General features: G+C 32.5%; 2 protein-coding genes across 3 annotated transcripts in view; both read left to right on the forward strand.

Moving 5' to 3' along the window:
• LOC119610125 overlaps nucleotides 1–16,797 on the forward strand; it is a 19,180-nt gene extending 2,383 nt beyond the window's left edge. The window contains exons 3-14 of the mRNA XM_037965228.1: nucleotides 634–1,208; nucleotides 1,271–1,610; nucleotides 1,730–1,734; nucleotides 5,376–5,522; nucleotides 7,319–7,705; nucleotides 7,764–7,833; nucleotides 7,892–8,779; nucleotides 14,949–15,109; nucleotides 15,185–15,571; nucleotides 15,639–15,708; nucleotides 15,764–16,326; nucleotides 16,380–16,797. Of these exons, the coding sequence (XP_037821156.1) occupies nucleotides 634–1,208; nucleotides 1,271–1,610; nucleotides 1,730–1,734; nucleotides 5,376–5,522; nucleotides 7,319–7,705; nucleotides 7,764–7,833; nucleotides 7,892–8,779; nucleotides 14,949–15,109; nucleotides 15,185–15,571; nucleotides 15,639–15,708; nucleotides 15,764–16,326; nucleotides 16,380–16,741 (3,955 nt within the window). The 3' untranslated portion in view covers nucleotides 16,742–16,797. The remainder of the gene's footprint in view (nucleotides 1–633; nucleotides 1,209–1,270; nucleotides 1,611–1,729; nucleotides 1,735–5,375; nucleotides 5,523–7,318; nucleotides 7,706–7,763; nucleotides 7,834–7,891; nucleotides 8,780–14,948; nucleotides 15,110–15,184; nucleotides 15,572–15,638; nucleotides 15,709–15,763; nucleotides 16,327–16,379) is intronic.
• On the forward strand, nucleotides 5,294–8,988 carry LOC119610122 (cytochrome P450 4d2-like). 2 transcript variants are annotated; one of them, XM_037965224.1, is made up of 4 exons: nucleotides 5,294–5,522; nucleotides 7,319–7,705; nucleotides 7,764–7,833; nucleotides 7,892–8,988. In XM_037965224.1, the coding sequence occupies exons 1-4, from the start codon at nucleotides 5,366–5,368 to the stop codon at nucleotides 8,787–8,789; spliced, it is 1,512 nt and encodes a 503-aa protein (XP_037821152.1). In that variant the 5' UTR covers nucleotides 5,294–5,365; the 3' UTR covers nucleotides 8,790–8,988. The 2 variants fall into 2 exon arrangements, with proteins under 2 accessions (XP_037821152.1, XP_037821153.1); XM_037965225.1 differs by lacking the exon at nucleotides 5,294–5,522 and adding an exon at nucleotides 6,790–6,992.
• Nucleotides 16,798–17,106: the final 309 nt, after the last annotated feature.

Here is a 17,106-nt window from a genome sequence, read left to right on the forward strand (position 1 = left end):
ATAGATAGATAGATAGATAGATAGATAGATAGATAGATAGATAGATAGATAGATAGATAGATAGATAGATAGATAGATAGATAGATAGATAGAATAGATAATAGATAGATAGATAGATAGATAGATAGATAGATAGATAGATAGATAGATAGATAGATAGATAGATAGATAGATAGATAGATAGATAGATAGATAGATAGATAGATAGATAGATAGATAGATAGATAGATAGATAGATAGATAGATAGATAGATAGATAGATAGATAGATAGATAGATAGATAGATAGATAGATAGATAGATAGATAGATAGATAGATAGATAGATAGATAGATAGATAGATAGATAGATAGATAGATAGATAGATAGATAGATAGATAGAATAGATAGATAGATAGATAGATAGATAGATAGATAGATAGATAGATAGATAGATAGATAGATAGATAGATAGATAGATAGATAGATAGATAGATAGATAGATAGATAGATAGAGAGGAGATCTGTCAGGGAGCTGGTGATAAATATATTTCAGTATAGAAGATGTTCTATAGCCGTAGGTAGACATTTCGGTCTGCGGATCTTTCAATTTTGTTTTAAATCACTAATAAGCAATGTTCTGTCTTCCTTTCAGCGTCACCGAAATCATCTCAACTCGTCTACGTAAACCCCACTGGCGAACAGATGGCATGTTTAAGCTCTTTGCTCCTCATGTCTATCAAAACATGATAAAACATATAAATCTTATGCAAAATTTTACCAAAGATGTTATTGAAAAACGGAGAGACACTTTAGAAAACATACTCAAAAATTCAGACTCCCAAAAATCGCCAGAAACCGAAGAAGATCTAGCCATAGGAGGTAAAAAGCATATGGCTCTTCTTGATATTCTACTACAGGCCACGGTAGATGGTAAACCTTTAAGCAATGAGGATATACGTGAAGAAGTGGAAACATTTATGTTCGAGGGACATGATACCACCACTTCTGGCACCTCGTTTGCTTTATATGTTATTTCTCGACACCCGGAGGTACAAAAGAAACTATTTGCTGAAATAAGAGAAGTTATAGGAGATGATAAAGATCAGGCGGCTTCGTATAGACAACTGCAGAATCTGCGCTATATGGATTGTGTTTTAAAGGAATCCATGAGATTATATCCACCAGTACCCATTATAGGCAGATATTTTAAAGAGGATACTGATCTCAGTAAGTAAAAAAAAATAATATTAAACGATTATATATTAAAATTGATCTTCTTCTTCCTCTAGATGGCTTTGTTATACCCGGTGATTGTCATTTGAATGTTCCCCTATTTGTGGTCTTACGTGACCCAGACTATTTCCAAGATCCCAACGATTTTAAACCTGAACGTTTTTCTTCCGAAAATGCAGAGGATATTTATCCATTTGCTTATACACCCTTTAGTGCTGGACCGCGCAATTGTATTGGTCAAAAATATGCCATGTTGGAAATGAAAAGTGTTATAAGTAAAATTTTACGTCATTATGAATTGTTGCCTGTTGGACCGGAGGTAGTACCGCTTCTAAGTTTGATCTTACGTTCTAAAACTGGTGTACAAATGGGCTTGAAGAAGCGAGTATATGAATAGTATTTTTTTGTATTATATATGAGTCGTTGAATAGAAAACTAATTGTAGATTAAAATTGTTATGCAAATTAAAATTTCTAACATAAATTTGTTATTTAATTTATTTCAGAATCTCCTAGCTCAGGTTATTGGATATATTATGTAAAGATATAGTCCAGACTATAGACTCTTCTGTAGTTCAGACTATAGACTGTTCTATAGTTCAGACTATAGACTATCCAGACTATAGACAGTTCTATAGTCCAGACTGTAGACTGTTCTATAGTCCATGCTATAGACTATTCTATAGTCCAGATTAAAGACTTTTCTATAGTTCAGATTATAGACTATTCTATAGTCCAGACTATTGACGATTCTATAGTCGAGACTATAGACCATTCTATAGTCCAGACTGCAGATTATTCTATAGTCAAGACTATAGACTATTCTATAGTCCAGACTATAGAGTATTCTATAGTCCAGACTATAGACTATTCTATAGTCCAGAAAATAGACTATTCTATAGTCCAGACTATAGAGTATACTATTCTATAGTCCAGACTATAGACTATTCTAAAGTCCAGACTATAGACTATTCTATAGTCCAGACTATAGACTATTCTATAGTCCAGACTATAGACTATTCTATAGTCCAGACTATAGACTATTCTAAAGTCCAGACTATAGACTAATCTATAGTCCAGACTATAGACTATTCTGCAGTCAAGACTATAGACTATTCCATAGTCCAGACTATAGACTATTCCATAGTCCAGACTATAGACTAGTCTATAGTCCAAAATATAGACTATTCTATAGTCCAGAATATATACTGTTATAGTTTAGAGTAAGTATTGTTCTATGGTCCAGACTGCAGACTGTTATATAGTCCAGACTATAGACTATTCTATAGTCCAGACTATAGACGATTCTATAGTCGAGACTATAGACGATTCTATAGTCGAGACTATAGACCATTCTATAGTCCAGACTGTAGATTATTCTACTAAAGACTATTCTATAGTTCAGACTATAGACTATTCCATAGTCCAGACTATAGAATATTCTATAGTCCAAAATATAGACTATTCTATAGTCCAAAATATAGACTAGAAATTAAAATTTCTAACATAAATTTGTTATTTAATTTATTTCAGAATCTCCTAGCTCAGGTTATAGAATATATTATGTAAAGAAATCAGTCCATACCCAACTGCAGAAGATTTCTTATAGAGAACATCAAAAAAGATCAACTAACTATAGACTATATAGTTGGGACTATAGAATGTTTTTAGTCCAGACTATAGACTCTTCTGTAGTTCAGACTATATACTGTTCTATAGTTCAGACTATAGACAGTTCTATAGTCCAGACTATAGACTGTTCTATAGTCCATGCTATAGACTATTCTATAGTCCACATTAAAGACTTTTCTATAGTTCAGATTATAGACTATTCTATAGTCCAGACTATAGACGATTCTATAGTCGAGACTATAGACCATTCTATAGTCCAGACTGTAGATTATTCTTTAGTCAAGACTATAGACTATTCTATAGTCCAGACTATAGAGTAGTCTATAGTCCAGACTATAGACTATTCTATAGTCCAGAAAATAGACTATTCTATATTCCAGACTATAGAGTATTCTATAGTCCAGACTATAGACTATTCTATAGTCCAGACTATAGACTATTCTATAGTCCAGACTAGAGACTATTCTATAGACCAGACTATAGACTATTCTAAAGTCCAGACTATAGACTATTCTGTAGTCAAGACTATAGACTATTCTATAGTCCAGACTATAGACTATTCCATAGTCCAGACTATAGACTATTCCATAGTCCAGACTATAGACTAGTCTATAGTCCAAAATATAGACTATTCTATAGTCCAAAATATAGACTATTCTATAGTCCAAAATATAGACTATTCTATAGTCCAGAATATATACTGTTATAGTTTAGAGTAAGTATTGTTCTATGGTCCAGACTGCAGACTGTTATATAGTCCAGACTATAGACTATTCTATAGTCCAGACTATAGACGATTCTATAGTCGAGACTATAGACGATTCTATAGTCCAGACTATAGACCATTCTATAGTCCAGACTGTAGATTATTCTGTAGTCAAGACTATAGACTATTCTATAGTCCAGACTATAGAGTATTATATAGTCCAGACTATAGACTATTCTATAGTCCAGACTATAGACTATTCCATAGTCCAGACTATAGACTATTCTATAGTCCAGACTATAGACTATTCTATAGTCCAGACTATAGACTATTCTATAGTCCACTATAGACTATTCTATAGTCCAGACTATGGACTATTCTATAGTCCAGACTATGGACTATTCTATAGTCCAGACTATTCTATAGTCCAGACTATAGACTACTCTATAGTCCAGATTATAGACTATTCTATAGTCCAGACTATAGACTATTCTATAGTCCAGACTATAGATTATTCTATAGTCCAGACTATAAACTATTCTATAGTCCAGACTATAGACTATTCTATAGTCCAGACTATAGACTATTCTATAGTTCAGTCTATAGACTATTCTATAGTCCAGACTATAGACTATTCTATAGTCCAGACTATAGACTATTCTATAGTCCAAAATATAGACTATTCTATAGTCCAAAATATAGACTATTCTATAGTCCAAAATATAGACTATTCTATAGTCCAAAATATAGACTATTCTATAGTCCAAAATATAGACTATTCTATAGTCCAGAATATATACTGTTCTATAGTTTAGAGTATATACTGTTCTATGGTCCAGACTGCAGACTGTTATATAGTCCAGACTATAGACTGTTCTGTAGTCCAGACTATAGACTACATGTAAATCTGTCTGTGGCAAAGTTCTTAAAATTTTCGTAAAGAAGAATATGTCCATCGAATTCCCTTATACTCTAGAATGGATTAACGAAGTATTAAGTCTTCCCCATTTTCCCTTAAACATCTTAAACTGCAAATGCAAACTTTATATGTATCTGTATCTAAAATTATACAACCTGTTTACCAATGTTCTAATAGATATAGAGCAGAAGTTCATAAATAAAATTGTTTATGTTAATATTTGGTCCATCTCTCTCTGTAACTCTCTCACGGCATCAACAGTGGAACCTATGAACAGTAGTTACTTACGGATTTAAAGAACAAATATTTAACTATTTTGCTTTATATCATATTATCAAAGGAAAACGGTTTCGGAAAAGCTTTATATAAAAAATAAATGTTAGTGATCGTGTTGGTACTCTTTAATCAGGTTTCACTGTTAATTTCATTTTAATGAAGGTCATGATGCTAGAATGATATACTCTTCTCAAAGTAAAGATGTTGGAAAAGAGACGAGTTTTTTCCCAATAAGTAGAGAGCTTTTATTGTGGCATTAAGAGTTCCATACAAGTAATTACTTCAGCTATAGTTTGGAGCTGAGGGAAGTATCTGATAAATACCCGTTTAAGTAGAAAATTGGGTTATTTACAGGGAAACATAATAAATAAGTATATTTTAACTCTCTTAAGTAGTAATTAGAGCGGACTAAGAGAGTGTTTTTGTTTATATGTTTATTTCCAAATATACCCCCCATAATACCCCCAGAATCAACGTCTTATCATTTAGTATATTTTTGATAACAAATCCATAATTCTTTTGTTGGGAATAGTACAAATAATAGAAATATTTAGCAGTATTTTTATAAACTCCGAGAAAAGTGGTTGTATTTTAAAATTATTTGAGTTTATTCTGCAAAATGTTTATAGAAATTTTAATAGTTTTAATAACTCTGTTACTCTTATGGGATTATTTGTCGAAAAAAAGACGCAATGATATGTTAAGCTATATGCCGGGCCCGAAAACTTTACCGATTTTGGGTAATGTTTTAATGTATCGCGGTCAAAGTCCGGAAGGTAAATAAAGTTTTAGCTGAAAATATAGTTGTCAAAAAGAGCATTTTTCTGACCTTGAACTTGTTAAACTTTGCGTGTTTCAGTTATTTGAAAAAATTTTCAGCTTTTGTTTGAAAAAATATTAAAACTGAATTGTCATTTTTAATCAGTTTTTCAAATGGATTATAAATAATTAAAAAAAAATAATCTAGATAATTATAATCATTAATGTTTGCAATTATTAACATTTACCTGCTAGGCTCTAATTATTGTTGGAGCTTAATTAATATATTTTAGAAATGAGCTATTTATATTTTTCTACAATAGTCTATTCCATAGTCAAGACTATGGTCCATTCTATAGTCAAGACTATAGTCTATTCTATAGTTAAGACTATAGTCTATTCTATAGTCAAGACTATAGGTTAGTCAATAATCAAGGCTATAGATTAGTCTATAGTCAAGACTATAGTTACGACTATAATCTAGTCTATAGTCAAGACTATAGTCTATTCTATAGTCAAGACTATAGTCTATTCTATAGTCAAGACTATAGTCTATTCTATAGTCAAGACTATAGTCTATTCTATAGTCAAGACTATAGTCTATTCTATAGTCAAGACTATAGTCTATTCTATAGTCAGGACTATAGTCTATTCTATAGTAAAAACTATAGTCTATTTTATAGCCAAAACTTTAGTCTATTCTATAGTCGAGACTATAGTATATTCTATATTCAAGACTATAGTATATTCTATAGTCAATACTATAGTCTATTCTATAGACAAGACTTTATTCTATTCTACAGTCAAGACTATAGTCTATTTTATAGTCTATTCTATAGTCAAGACTATAGTCTAGTCTACAGTCAAGACTATAGTCTAGTCTATATAGTCAAGACTATAGTCTAATCTATAGTCTAGTCTATAATGAAGACTATAGTCTAGTCTATAGTCAAGACTATATTCTAGTCTATAGTCAAGATTATAGTCTAGTCTATAGTCAAGACTATAGTCTAGTCTATAGTCAAGACTATAGTCTAGTCTATAGTCAAGACTATTGTCTAGTCTATAGTCAAGACTATAGTCTAGTCTATAGTCAAGCCTATAGTCTAGTCTATAATCAAGACTATAGTCTAGTCTATAGCTAAGACTATAGTCTAGTCTATAGTCAAGACTATAGTCTAGTCTATAGTCAAGACTATAGTCTAGTTTATAGTCAAGACTATAGTCAAGATTATAGTCTAGTCTATAGCTAAGATTATAGTCTAGTCTATAGCCAAGATTATAGTCTAGTCTATAGCCAAGGCTATAATCTGAGGCATAGTGAATACTATAACCTGGTCTACAGTTAAGACTTTAGTATAGTCTATAGTCAAGATTACAGTCTGGTTAAAAGTCAAGACTATATAGTAGACAGATTTTTGTTTAGATAAACATCCAGAGCCAGCTGTAGACAAGATTTTTGTCGATAGATACTTCTGCATCGGGCGGTAGATAGATTTTTATATTGAAAATCATGTAGAGCCGGCGATAGATAGATTTTTTATATAGAAAATCTTCTAGAGCCGGCGATAAATACATTTATATATAAAAAATCTTCTGGCGCCGGCGATAGATAGATTTTTATGTAGAAAATCTTCTGGAGCCGGCGATCGACAGATTTTTGTCTAGAACCGATCTTTTACCTTGAAAATCGTCTAAATCCTGCGAAGGACAGATTCTCGATCTGTTTTTGTAAAGTTTTCAGAATTGGTTCAAAGCCGACTTTTCAGTTTACTACTTCCAAATCAGTAATATTTGTTTTATTTCCTTGCAGAAATCATGGAATTCATTACCAACAACAAACGAAAATTCGGTAAACTTTATCGCGTTTGGATTCTACAACAGCTAGCTGTCTTCTCATCCGATCCCGATGATGTTGAAGTGATCTTAAGCTCTCCTCAACATATAACGAAAAATAATCTCTATGAACTATTACATCAATGGTTGGGCACTGGTCTACTAATGAGTACGGGCAAAAAATGGCATTCCCGACGTAAGATTATAACGCCCACTTTTCACTTTAAGATTTTAGAACAATTTGTGGAAATATTCGATCAACAAAGTGCGGTTATGGTCAAGAAGTTGTATGAGAAAGCAGATGGTAAAACGGCCATAAATATATTTCCGGTAATATGTCTAACGGCTTTGGATATAATAGCGGGTAGGTAACTGTAAAAATTTAAATTTAGTAAAACTTAAAGATTTTTTCCGAATTCCAGAAACGGCCATGGGTGTTAAGATTAATGCCCAAAACAATCCCGATTTTCCTTATGTTCAGGCAGTGACCGCGTAAGTTTTATTAAGTGATTTTATTTTTAATTTTTTAATAATTTATTAATCTTATTAGAGTCACCAATATAATCGCCCGTCGTTTTATTAATGTATGGCATCGCATTAATTGGATTTTCCGTTTAACTGCAGCCCAGGATTATAAACGTTTGAATGCCAGTATTAAGATAATGCATGATTTTACCGAAAATATTATTATGGAAAGACGACAAACTTTAGAAAAGAGCCTCCAGAAAAACTCTCCCATACCGGAGGAGAATGAATTTGGTCAAAAGAAACGCATGGCTTTGCTAGATGTTTTACTACAGTCCAACATAGATGGTGTGCCCCTAAGTAATGAGGACATACGTGAGGAAGTTGACACTTTCATGTTTGAGGGCCACGATACCACCACTAGTGGCATTTCTTTTGCTTTATATTTAATCTCCCGACATCCGGAAGTACAACAGAAGATATTCGAAGAAATTGTGGACGTATTAGGCAACGATAAAGAACGCCCCGTGACATTGCGTGATCTGGGGGAATTGAAATATTTGGAATGTGTTATAAAAGAATCTTTACGTTTATATCCTCCAGTACCCATAATCGGACGTTATTTTACTGAAGATGTCGATATACGTGGTAAAAAGATACCCGCTGGCACTAATTACACCGTGGGCATTTATGTAACACTACGTGATCCTTTATATTTCCCCGATCCTGATGCTTTTAAACCGGAACGTTTTCTCGACGATAGTATTAATAAGATTAATCCTTATGCCTATATACCGTTCTCGGCCGGACCGCGTAATTGTATTGGTCAAAAATTTGCCATTTTGGAAATGAAAAGCACAATTAGTAAAATTTTAAGACATTTTGAATTGTTACCACTGGGACCGGAAGTAAGGCCCATGATGAATTTAATTTTACGCTCGGCTAATGGCAATCATATGGGATTGAAACCCAGGCAATATTAATGAGACTTAGACGTTAACTTTTATTATTTATTAAATTGTATTTGTGTTTAATTTTCTTCAAAATAAATTATATTTTTGTAAAAACTAATGAAAATTAATATAATTGTAAAAATTCTAACCAAAATCATATCTAGAATGATTTTATCTATAATAAATATAATCTAGTTATATCCCAGGTATAACTAGGTATATTCTAGTATAATCTAGACTTTAATACAGACCGTATTATACCATAGTCTAGTCTAGTCTATAGTCTAGTCTATAGTCTAGTCTATAGTCTAGTCTATAGTCTAGTCTATAGTCTAGTCTATAGTCTAGTCTATAGTCTAGTCTATAGTCTAGTCTATAGTCTAGTCTATAGTCTAGTCTATAGTCTAGTCTATAGTCTAGTCTATAGTCTAGTCTATAGTCTAGTCTATAGTCTAGTCTATAGTCTAGTCTATAGTCTAGTCTATAGTCTAGTCTATAGTCTAGTCTATAGTCTCGTCTATAGTCTAGTCTATAGTCTAGTCTATAGTCTAGTCTATAGTCTAGTCTATAGTCTAGTCTAAGTCTAGTCTATAGTCTAGTCTATAGTCTAGTCTATAGTTCTAGTCTATAGTCTAGTCTATAGTCTAGTCTATAGTCTAGTCTATAGTCTAGTCTAGTCTAGTCTAGTCTAGTCATAGTCTAGTCTATAGTCTAGTCTATAGTCTAGTCTATAGTCTAGTCTATAGTCTAGTCTATAGTCTAGTCTATAGTCTAGTCTATAGTCTAGTCTATAGTCTAGTCTATAGTCTAGTCTATAGTCTAGTCTATAGTCTAGTCTATAGTCTAGTCTATAGTCTAGTCTATAGTCTAGTCTATAGTCTAGTCTATAGTCTAGTCTATAGTCTAGTCTATAGTCTAGTCTATAGTCTAGTCTATAGTCTAGTCTATAGTCTAGTCTATAGTCTAGTCTATAGTCTAGTCTATAGTCTAGTCTATAGTCTAGTCTATCTAGTCTATAGTCTAGTCTATAGTCTAGTCTATAGTCTAGTCTATAGTCTAGTCTATAGTCTAGTCTATAGTCTAGTCTATAGTCTAGTCTATAGTCTAGTCTATAGTCTAGTCTATCTAGTCTAGTTATATTCCAGGTATAACTAGGTATATTCTAGTATAATCTAGACTTTAATACAGACCGTATTATACCATAGTCTAGTCTAGTCTATAGTCTAGTCTATAGTCTAGCCTATAGTCTAGTCTATAGTCTAGTCTATAGTCTAAACTATAGTCTAGTCTATAATATAGTCTATAATCTGGTCTATAGTCTACCTTATAGTATGGTATATATTCTAGTCTATAGTCTAGTTTATAGTATGGTCTATAGTCTACCTTATAGTATGGTATATATTCTAGTCTATAGTCTAGTTTATAGTCCAGTCTATATTGTAATCATTAGTATAGTCTATAGTGTAGTCTACAGTCTAGTCTTAAGTCTCGTCTACTTTAGTCTATAGTACAGAATATAGTTTAGTCTGTAGTCCAGACTATAGATTAGTCTGTAGTCCAGACTATAGTTTAGTCTGTAGTCCAGACTATAGTTTAGTCTATAGTCCAGACTATAGTTTAGTCTCTAGTCCAGTCTATAGTTTAGTTTATAGCTCAGACTATAGCCTAGCCCATAGTCAAACTGTAGTCTGGTTTAGTAAAGGCTAAATTCTAGACAAGACGAGAGATCCAGTCTATAAATTGTCTATAGTTTAGTGAATAGTCGAAACTATATTTTCCATCTTTATCCATCAGGCTGGTTCAGTAGTTTATGATAATTTTTATAACGTGAAACTATATTATTTGGGTGAACTTTAGCAGATTTTATTTACATAAGTAGTTAGTAAATGTTTTAATTGCCTTTTAATGTTAAACACCAACGTCAAATGTAAATTTTAAAATATTACGGAATCTAAAACTAACAATTGCGTGTTAGTAACCGAATACACTGATCAAAACTAGTATTGAACACTTGTATGAATTCTATCAATTAATTGTGGTTTGACATCCAAATAAATATTAGACAAATTGGACCAAAATAAAGTCCTGATTTATAAATTTGTTACAAGATATAGGTATCTGGCGAGATTCAAGTAATTAATATTAGCTCATGCAAATAACTTAAAATAGTCTAGGATTTTAAAATGAAAATAAACAAGTAAGAAATTATAGTCGGACGAGGCCGACCATATAATACCCTACACCTTTGACAAAAATATAATGTGATTTAGTCGCCATAATAAAGCATTTAAGTTGAATTGTACCTTGCCTTAGATATACATACTTAAGCCGTTTATTGTGGAATAAAATTGTGGACATTTAAGTGAAATTTTGATGGGGGCTTTTTATAGGGGCTAGGGTCATATGAGAACCTATTATGGGTCATCAAGTCTTGTATACAACTTGGTTATTGCAGCTTTTTGTCGTGCCATTTGTGCCAAATTTCATTGAATTATCTCCAAAATTGCGATCTGTAGTTTGATTACAAGTTTTAAAATCCCTATTCGGGGGTTCAGTTGTATGGGGCCTAGGTGAAATAATGGACCGATGGTAACCATTTTCAATAGGCTTCGCCTACTGTACCATCAAAGATCATGTGCCAAATTTCATTGAATTATCTCCAAAATTGCGACCTGTAGTATGATTACAAAGTTTAAAAGCCCTATTCGGGGGGTTCAGTCGTATGGAGGCTAGGTGAAATAATGGACCGCTGTTAACCATTTTCAATATACTTTGTCTACGGTACCATAAACGAGCATGTGTCAAATTTCATTGAATTATCTCCAAAATTGCGACCTGTAGTTTGATTACAAGTTTTAAAAGCCCTATTCTAGGGGTTCAGTTGTATGGGGGCTAGGTGAAATAATGGACCGATGTAAACCATTTTCAACAGGCTTCATCTACGCCTATCTCTATCTATCTCTAAAATTGCGACCTGTAGTTTGATTACAAGTTTTAAAAGCCCTATTCTAGGGGTTCAGTTGTTTGGGGGCTAGGTGAAATAATGGACCGATGTTAACCATTTTCAATAAGCTTCGTCCCTGGGACAATAAAATATCATGTACCAAATTTAATTGAATTATCTTCAAAATTGCGACCTGTAGTTTGATTACAAGGATTACAAGCCCTATTGGGGGGTTCAGTTGTATGGGGGCTAGGTGAAATAATGGACCGATCTTAACCATTTTCAATAGGCTTCGTCACTGGGACAATAGAAGATCATGTACCAAATTTCATTGAATTATCTTCAAAATTGCGACCTGTAGTTTGATTACAAGGTTTACATGGACGGACGGACAGACGGACGGACATAGCTAAATCGACTCAGAAAATGATTCTGAGCCGATTGGTATACTTTAAGGTGGGTATAGGACCAATATTATTGTGCGTTACAAACATCAGCACAAACCCAATATACCCTTCCCACTAAAGTGGTGTAGGGTATAAAAATGTAAGTTTTCAATAACAGAACATGTCGAAGGTGCCCTACTTTAAATGTTAACTCTTCCTTTCATAGAGTGCCTTCAAAATCGAAAGGTGTTTCGCAAGCAGAATTTTATACTAAACATTGTAGATGCTTAGAAATGGCAGGTTTATTTTACAAAAAATGTATATTCCATATTACGGCATTTGTAAAAGAAATAGCCGTTGCTGTGACGCTGCAATTCTGTTTGTTATGCAAATCATTTTACATTAAGAAAATACCCATACATTTCTAGCAACAATGCACTAGTTTATCTCTCTCCTTCTGGTTTGTTTTTATTCTGCTCTCTGTTTGTGTTTTTACATTTTGCCGTTATGTGCAATTTTATTTTGTTTAGTGTTCTTACAACTATTACAACAATAAGTTGTGTGTTACATTACTTTAACGGTAAATAATAATAAAAAAACAATTATATAGTATTTGTTGTTGTGGAAAAATAAAAGAAAAATCGAAACATGTTAGTTACAACAAACAATTTTAAAGAAAATATTACTAAACAAACGAAATTAAAAGTCAAATTCATAAAAACAAAATTGTAAATTTTATATAATTTGAATATTTTTCTATAGCAAAGTATTCTGTTTTATAAAAAAAATATTATCAATTAAATAATAGCAAACTACTAGTGTAAATGTCAATGCATGAGTAGTATAAAAAACGATCGAATGCATTTTGTTTAAAATAGTTTTAAAACAAAGAAAATAGTTTTTGAAACGTGATATCGTCTTTAAAAGAATAATTTTACAGATAATTGCAAAAGACAGTTGGGTTCAAAGTTTTATATTAATCTAATCGAAGGAAATGGATTTAATTATTAAAAATTGGTTGTAAAAGCAGATATTAATTAAAGTTAAAGACTATAGTACAGACTATAGTCTATACTATTGTATATACTATAGTCCAGACTTCGGTCTATACTATAGTCTATACTATAGTCTATACTATAGTCCAGACTATAGTTTATACTACAGTCCAGACTATAGTCTATACTATAGTCTAGACTGTAGTCCAGACTATAATCTATACTATAGTTCAGAATATAGTCTATATTATACTTTAGTCCAGACCACAGTCTATGCTTAATTCTAGACTATAGTCTATACTATAATCAATACTATAGTCTATACTATAGTCCAGAGTAAAATCTATACTATAGTCCACACTATAGTCTATACTGTATTCTATACTATTGCCCTGACTATATTCTATATTATAGTACAGACTATAGTCTAAACCATTGTCCACACTATAATTTAGACAATAGTCTGCACTATTGTTCAGATTATAGTCCAGAATTTGTTCTGCAATATTGTCCAGACTTTAGGCTACACTATGCTTTTCAACAAACGAACTATAATAGTGTAGGGTATAGAATGTACAGAATAACATTTTCTAAACAACCTTGACCCACTCATCTCTAATTTGAAATTTAACAAAAATCAACAACTTTATTTTAATTAATTTTGTGTGTTTAAAAATCTGATCGGTTTCCACAAATACCAAATAATTTTGTTTAATTCTATATTTGTTTTACACAATATTTATTAACGTAAAATTGTTCATTATTTTCATTAGTTGGCATATACATATTTATCGATAAAACCAGATGTGTTAGAATTTAAAAGGTATAATGAAAATAAATAAAAATGTATATTAAAAATTATTTACATTACAAATAATTTCAAACATTTACAAATGTGTTGATAAAAAGTTGACAAACTTCTTTTAATCAATGGTATACAAAAGTTTACTGTCAATTTGTGCTTTTAAGGAAACATGTTGCTAGCAACATTTTTAATAAAAACACGTTGAAGACTTTACCTATTAAAGAAACAATTAGTGATGACGTTTGGTTTTATTATTTAACAAAATCATGTCTATACTATAGTCCAGACTATAGTCTATACTATAGTCCCAACTATAGTTTGTACTATAGTCCCGACTATAGTCTATACTATAGCTCCAACTGTAGTCTATACTATAGTTCCGACAATAGCCTATACTATAGTTCCGACTATAGTCTATATATATATCTATAGTTCCGACTTTATTCCTGACTATGGTCTATACTATAGTCCAGACTATATTCTATACTATAGTCCCCACTATAGTCTATACTATAGTCCCCACTATAGTCTATACAATAGTCCCGATTATAGTCTATACTATAGTCCCGACTATATTCTATACTATAGTCCCGACTATAGTCTATACTATAGTCCCGACTATAGTTTATACTATAGTCCCGACTATAGTCTATACTATAGTCCCCACTGTAGTCTGTGCTATAGTCCCGATTATAGTCTATACTATAGTCCCGACTATATTCTATACTATAGTCCCGACTATAGTCTATACTATAGTTCCGTCTATAGTATATACTATAATCCCGACTATTGTCTATACTATAGTCCCGACTATTGTATATAATATAGTCCCGACTATTGCCTATACTATAGTCCCGACTATTGTCTATACTATAGTCCCGACTATTGTCTATACTATAGTCCCGACTATAGTCTATACTATAGTCCCGAAGATAGTCTATACTATAGTCCCGACTGTAGTCTATACTATAGCCCCGACTACAGTATAGACGGGACTTTAGTCTACAGTTTGGATTCCAATCTTTTACTATTCTCTTTTTCAGTTCCAGATAACTGAACAAATGCAATGTTCCTAGAAATATTATTATTGCTAGCTTTAATATGTATAGCCGATGTCTTAGCACGCAAACATGCCACCCGAAATTTAATCAATATACCATTAGTATCAAAGTTGCCCCTACTGGGTAGTATATTGGTCCTATCTACCATAACACCAGATAGTAAGTTTTGAAATATCGATATATATGTATGTATGTAGTTATGAGAATTTAAATAATATCTTTTTATTTTAACAGACTTCTATATAAAATGGCCTCAATTTGTGAGTCGCTTTGGCAAAACATTCGGCGCTCGCATTATGGGTTTATTATCCGTAGTTACCGTCGATCATCGCATAGTGGAGGCAGTGCTAAGCAGCCAGGAACACTTGGAAAAACATTTCTTATATAGAATGCTTAGCGTATGGTTGGGCAATGGTTTATTATTGAGTAGTGGCAAAATTTGGCATAAAATGCGTAAAATTATAACGCCCACATTTCACTTTAAGATTTTGGAACAATTTATAGAGGTTTTCGATCGTCAGACAGATGTTTTTATAGAGAAACTTAAGACAGTGGCTGACGGCCAGAGAGTGGTGAATATGTATGATTATGTGGGTTTATTGACCATGGATATAATAGCAGGTGAGTAATGAAAAGGGATTTAAGAAGAATATTGAGAGATGGAATCTGTATTTTTGTTACTTTCAAGAAACCGCCATGGGTGTGACAATAAACGCTCAATTGGATGTAAAATCGGATATGGTTAAAGCCATTATAGAGTAAGTTTAAAGATTTGTCTATGATCTTGATATTTTGATATTTCTCTCTTTTCAGAGTCACTGACATTATGGGCATACGTTTTATTAGACCCCAATATGCCTATATACCAACCTTACGTCTATTGGCCCCCAACACCTATCATTCCCAACAAAAAAATATCAAAATATTACATGATTTTACGGAGAAAATTATAGCCGAAAGACAAAAATCTCTTTTGAAAGATCAACATCAAAACAAAGACTTGAACATTGATCCCCATGATTTAGGCCTAAAGAAACGTATGGCTCTATTAGATGTTCTCCTGCAGTCGACGGTAGAGGGTGAAACCTTAACGGACAAACAAATACGAGATGAAGTCAATACCTTTATGTTTGAGGGCCATGACACCACCACTTCAGCCACCTCATTTTGTCTCTATGCCCTCTCGCGCCACCCCGAGGTTCAGCAGAAACTTTTTCTCGAATTAAGAGCATATTTTGGAGATCAATTAAAACATAACATAACCTATAAAGATCTGCAGGAATTGAACTATTTAAATTGTGTCATCAAGGAGTCACTAAGATTATATCCCCCGATATTAGCCATAGGACGTATTTTAAAGAATGATTTGAAAGTGGGTAAGTGGTTGCCAAATCAAACTATTCTTTTTTTTAATTTGTCTATATTTCAGACAACTACTCCCTACCAGCTAATGCCAATATTATTATTTTATTGTGGGAAATTTTGCGTGATCCTGCGGTCTTTGAGGATCCCTTACGTTTTCTTCCCGAACGTCATCAGATGAATAATGATCGTGTAAATGCTTTCAGCAATATTCCCTTTAGTGCTGGACCACGCAATTGCATTGGACAAAAGTTTGCTCAACTAGAAATGCGCACCATATTAATCAAAGTTATCAGACATTTTGAATTGCTGCCTTTGGGTGAAGAGGTTCAACCGACAATGCGCATTATACTGAGATCGAAGAGTGGTGTAAATTTGGGTCTACGACCGCGTAATTATGTAGATCCCCAAGAGGGAGAGATGGTTTAATAGGTTTATGTGGAAATAAGGAATTGATAAATAAATATTTTGTAAAAATTAAAACTTGTTAAAATATACATTTGGTCCAATATTGGGTGAACTAAAACTTAACTAGAACTAAACTAGAATAGATTTTGAATTGAAATAGATTAGAACTAGTATTAAACTAGAACAGAACTAGAAGAGAACTTAACTAGAACAGAACTAGAACAGAACTAGAACAAAACTAGAACAGAACTAGAATAGAACTAGAACAGAACTAGAACAGAACTAGAACAGAACTAGAACAGAACTAGAACAGAACTAGAACAGAACTAGAACAGAACTAGAACTAGAACAGAACTAGAACAGAACTAGAACAGAACTAGAACAGA

This window comes from Lucilia sericata, unplaced genomic scaffold (assembly GCF_015586225.1).
Source record: "Lucilia sericata isolate MDLA Ls3-8-SP2 unplaced genomic scaffold, ASM1558622v1 Contig001121F_arrow, whole genome shotgun sequence".
Taxonomy (NCBI): domain Eukaryota; kingdom Metazoa; phylum Arthropoda; class Insecta; order Diptera; family Calliphoridae; genus Lucilia; species Lucilia sericata.

Excerpts from the sequence above, each read along its gene's own strand:
- LOC119610122 (XM_037965224.1), top strand. The coding sequence starts at position 5,366 with ATGTTTATAGAAATTTTAATAGTTTTAATAACTCTGTTACTCTTATGG. Across the intron at positions 5,523-7,318 it reads TCGCGGTCAAAGTCCGGAAG|AAATCATGGAATTCATTACC; the intron begins GTAAATAAAGTT and ends ATTTCCTTGCAG. Across the intron at positions 7,706-7,763 it reads GGCTTTGGATATAATAGCGG|AAACGGCCATGGGTGTTAAG; the intron begins GTAGGTAACTGT and ends TCCGAATTCCAG.